At 39.2% G+C, this 4,858-nt stretch overlaps 1 protein-coding gene across 1 annotated transcript; it reads right to left on the minus strand.

Annotated features, from left to right (window-relative positions):
* Positions 1-3,156: 3,156 nt before the first annotated feature.
* Positions 3,157-4,491, minus strand: LOC103327110 (AT-hook motif nuclear-localized protein 17-like). Its single transcript, XM_008229398.2, has one exon. It carries the CDS (start codon positions 4,204-4,206, stop codon positions 3,262-3,264), a length of 945 nt encoding a protein of 314 aa, XP_008227620.2. The 5' UTR covers positions 4,207-4,491; the 3' UTR covers positions 3,157-3,261.
* Positions 4,492-4,858: the final 367 nt, after the last annotated feature.

Raw genomic sequence — 4,858 nt, forward strand, 5'->3', positions numbered from 1 at the left:
GGGATGAGCAAACCACCACTCAATGAGTAGATTATGTAATATATCAGGCAAACAATGCCATTTTACACACTATAGAAAATATAATAAAAAGATACACAATCCAAATCATATCACATCATTACTTCATATCTTGGTTATCCTTCACAAATTGTATCTAGCATGTGACCCTTATTGGTTTCACTGTCCTATGTCCCCATCTAGTACATTTATCCTTCGAATACCATGTCATTGAAGTTCTCATGTTCCATGAATAGTATGTACTTCACAAAAGATCTAGATAATATATATTGTGTGAAATATTGCACAAATTAGACATGCTTGACTTGAAAATAGAGAGAGATTTGTAAATAGAATAAATCAATGATGATCCATGATTTTCACATTTATCACAAATAAGAACTTTTAAAACACATTACATAACCCACTCACCATGACAATTATAATTATAAAATCTTGCAAGACAAACCCCCACATTCTCCATCTTGTTTCTCTCTCTCTCTCTCTCTCTCTCTCTCTCTCAAACACTACTTCATAATTCTATTCTGAAGAGTTGGAATGGATTATGGATGATTGAAAGTAAGGAAGGATGATACTTATAGGAGAGGCTACGGGTGCAACCAAATAATATTTATATATATAATATTCTAAACCACCAAAACATAAGAGAGAAAACTAAGTAAATAATGTGACTCATCCCCCTTTGGCCAATGATATCAGAAGAGAAAATGTGACTCATTCATTTCCACCAATGATACCACAACACCACTTTTTACTAGCATGCAAGGTGGCAAGGCAATGATGATTTGATTAAGACCAATTCCAAGTCTCTGTACGTGGAAAACAAGAATGGTGTCATCTATCACTTAAAGGAATAATCTCATACTAGGCTTAAGATTTAATAACATATAGGTTTTCACAATAAATATTAAATAAGAAAAAGCCATATTAATAAATAATTAATATGTAGTATGAATATTTCTTTAAAATAATAATATATAGTTTTTTTTAATAAAAGGTTCTCATGATAATTTAGGCTATGATACCAAATTTTTCCAACCTGGGTATCTCTTCATGAACGTGATGTAAGTTATGGTACACGCTGGAATGGAGCACGACGACTTCAACAATTGTAGGCTGTATGGCAGCTCGAACTCAAAGACCTGTGGATTCAGAGACCGATCTTACCATTTTATGAAGAGAGATTCAAGGTGTTAAAATATAATACAAGGACCTGGATTATCCATGCTTAATATGCTAAGTCAGTGTTTCATTTGTTTTGGATGTGAAACCTTGCTTTTGGACTATAGAGGCATGAAATTTGCTAAGAGCTAGGAATAGGCTAACTTGCTTGGCTACGTGATAGACTTAAAATAGAACTACGAACCTAAGAACTCATAGGGATATTGAAGAAAACTTTGTATTGCTTGCAGAACGAACTGAAAGGGTGAGATATTTAGTGAGATACCCATTCTTAGCACTAATATTATAAATAAACCATGCACCATTGAATTTCTATAAACAAACCCAAAAAATGACAACTAGCCTTATTGGATTTAATATTATACAAATTTATAAATAAAACCAATCCTAGACATGTATTTATAAAAAAAACCCAAACACTATTTAAACATAGAAACACACCCAAAATCAACCTCAAAATCAACAATTGTATATTTTTTGGATGTGTTTATAAATGGGTTTTGAGTGTGTAATGATGAATTTTGGGTGTGTTTATAAAGTGTTTTGGGTGTTGAGTTTTTTTATAATTTCAGCCCATATTTTGGGTGTTTTAGTGAAACTCCCTTAATATTAATTATTAAATTACTTTGATGCCCTATTGAGTGTTTTGGGTATTTTTATAAGATTTTGGAGTTGGGGCTTGTTTTAAGTAATTGATGGCAGTTTTGTAATTTATAAGAAGTTAAAAGCCTATTTGTTATAATGTAAATGGACTTTGGGTGTGTTTTTAAAGTCCATTTCATATGGGATATTTTTATAATTTGGGCCCCTATATTGAGTATAATAGTGAATCTCCTTTTTTTTTTCTTTCTCAACCGTGCTTCCATAATGCATTGTTTTACATATTTATTAGTTGGAGAAGCAAATAATAATACAAACATGAGCGCAAATGGAAAATTACATAAATTATTAAGATGCCGACACTAAATTAAAAAGTTCTTGATGTACTGGTCCAAAGTGCAATGGGAAAAAGCTTTTGCTGAATGAGGATGTGTTGTGCTACACTTTTATCTTATTATTATTTTTTATCCTAGTTTTCCCCTCTGACAGGTGTTATCAATAAGACTGAGAAAATATTGGACTTAAATTTTCTTTAACGATTTCTCGACCAAAACATAGGAAAAACTATTTTAATAATTGGATGGTTGGATTAAACCCCTCATTCAACACCCTCACCCAAATCCCTCTCATTGTAACATCTCCCATCAATAACAAGTTGAGGCATACCTCAAAAAGTTGAGGCATTCTTCTACCCTCCTTTTACATCCACTTGTGCCCCGTGGATGACAAATTAAGAATTTTTACAAAGCAAAAGCAGTCTGGAAATGGCAAATACAGCTAAGGTACTTGTAGACTTAGACTGGACCAGAAGGTAACAAGACTGGAATGAAAAAAAGTGAAAATCTAAAAAGTGATTCTAAATAGGAGGAACATTCTTTAGCTCAGGGGCGCCTAGTAACCAATTCATCTCTCTCTCTCTCTCTCTCTCTCTCTGTTTTTGGGTTTTAGTTTAGCTGACCACCAGTTGACAAAATAATGTAAAGAAAATGTCGATTTGAAACACAACCAGAGTCTAAGTCTTTAGTTTGAAGATGTGTGTGTGTGTGTGTGAAGTTGAGCGGAAAGGAAAAGAAAAGAAAAAAAACAAAGTTGTGTGTGCGTAACAGTGTATGTGGTGTCTATTCTGCAATGATGCTTTGTTCATTGGAGAAGGTAAAATAGGCCCTTCCCGAGGAGAGGGCCTGACATAACATTCAGTGGCCGCACAAACAGTACGAACAGCACCAGTAGCTTCGCTTAGCTTAGCTTGCCAGGCACAGGACCAGGACCAGATCCACCACCACTATTAAAACAGAGATTAATAATTAATCATACAGCTTAGCTTAATTAAGCTACGTTGGTTAAAACAGGATCAGATGAATGAAAAAGCAAGAGAAAATGGTAGCTGCAATTAATATAATTTTGTTGCTTCATCCCCAAAGCCAAATTAATATTAATAAATAATATTCTTATAACTAGTAATTAGTAAGGAGGGCGAGAGGGAGGACCCCAAGGCATGACTTGATCGGGAACACTTGTGATCTGGCAATTCATAGGCGTCGAGCTCGCAACGCCGCCGCCGCCGCCGTAAGCACTACAATGACTCTCAACATTAACGCAAGGCTTCGTCTCCTGAGCTTCATACTCAGCAGCAGGAGCCCCACCCTCAACACCATGTTCATGATCATCGTGATCATCACCAGGCAGAGGCAGCCTCAGTACCGTCGGATTCACAAAGGTGGCACCCACAACCACCACAGCGCTCGCCGCCACCACCTTCCCTCCGACAATCCCTCCAAACACCTGCCCCTGCGCCCCAGCCAGGCATATCCCAAACGACCCGCTACCCAGCAAAGAACAGCCCCCAGCTGACGTGGCCACCTTCGAGGAAGCCGAGGAAGGGCACGTGGCCGCTGCTGGGACGGCATCCATGAAGGAGCCGGAGAGGGAGAGGAGGTTGAAGGGCCCGTGAAGAAGAGACAGCAGAGAGGGTGCGCTGGGGTGGTGGTGTGGCCCAGCTGGGTGTACAAGGGTAACGTTGGAGACCGCCCCCGAACCGCTCAAGACGCTGATGCCCACGTGGCGCCTTCGGGCGTACTGGATGATGGCTTCGATGACGTCAGAGCCAGCGGAGATCTCGAGGACGACGGGCTTCATGGCGACCTCGGAGTCTTTGGTGATGACTATGGGGGGCTTGGGCTTGTTCTTCGAACCCGGCGGCCTGCCTCTCGGCTTCTTCGACATGATAATCTCACCTGACGGTGACACAAACTTTGACTTGGACGAGGAAGAGCCGCCTCCCACAACGACGACGCCCCCACTCGCGCTCCGGGGGCTATGCTCGGAGGAGCCGTCGTCGTCATCGGAGTTTCTGCCGCCTTGCGAGAGAGAAATTGCACGAACACCTCCACCATAGTCTGCCGCCATTGTTGTTTTCAAACTCGAGAGAAAAACACAAAATAGCAAACAGCAAACGACTGTTTAGTTTTGGGTTGTTTTATATATGGTCAGTTGCTCTCGCTGTGCTGAGGTTTAATGGACGGAGAAGGAGGGCCCAGATAGAGAGGAGGAGAGAGAGACTTTGGTTGGTCAGAGAAATGGTGATGGACGTATGTACGTTCTAGTGTTTTTACTGGTAGAGAAGCTAGGGCTCTTCACCAAGTACATTGTACATTTTGGATTGGGGGACCCGTATTCAGGTGGGGCCCAAATCTTCTGTTTAAATCTTTTTGTTTTATGTGGTATTTTCTTTTTCTTTTTCAATTTTTTGTTAAGACAGCAAGTTTTCTTTTTTTCCTTTTCCCTTAATTAGAAAATAAAAGACTCGAGAAGGGTTTCTTTTGAATTCTTTGTACTCTCCAGGAAATTGATATAGCAAAACAAAATAAAAGGTAATAAGTAATTAATTTTTACAATCTCATCCTTTCCTTTCCTTACACGTTTGATGCCTTTCAGTTTTCCTTCTGTCAACCACAACAGAAGGTGACGGAATCCAAATGCCTTGTCATCATGATTATTTTTGAAATTCAAAAATCCTTTCATGACTACAGAGCCCTTCGGTTCTTCCTCTTTACATTTA

The sequence above is a fragment of the Prunus mume genome, linkage group LG3 (genome assembly GCF_029339155.1).
Source record: "Prunus mume cultivar Tortuosa linkage group LG3, ASM2933915v1, whole genome shotgun sequence".
Taxonomy (NCBI): Eukaryota; Viridiplantae; Streptophyta; class Magnoliopsida; order Rosales; family Rosaceae; genus Prunus; species Prunus mume.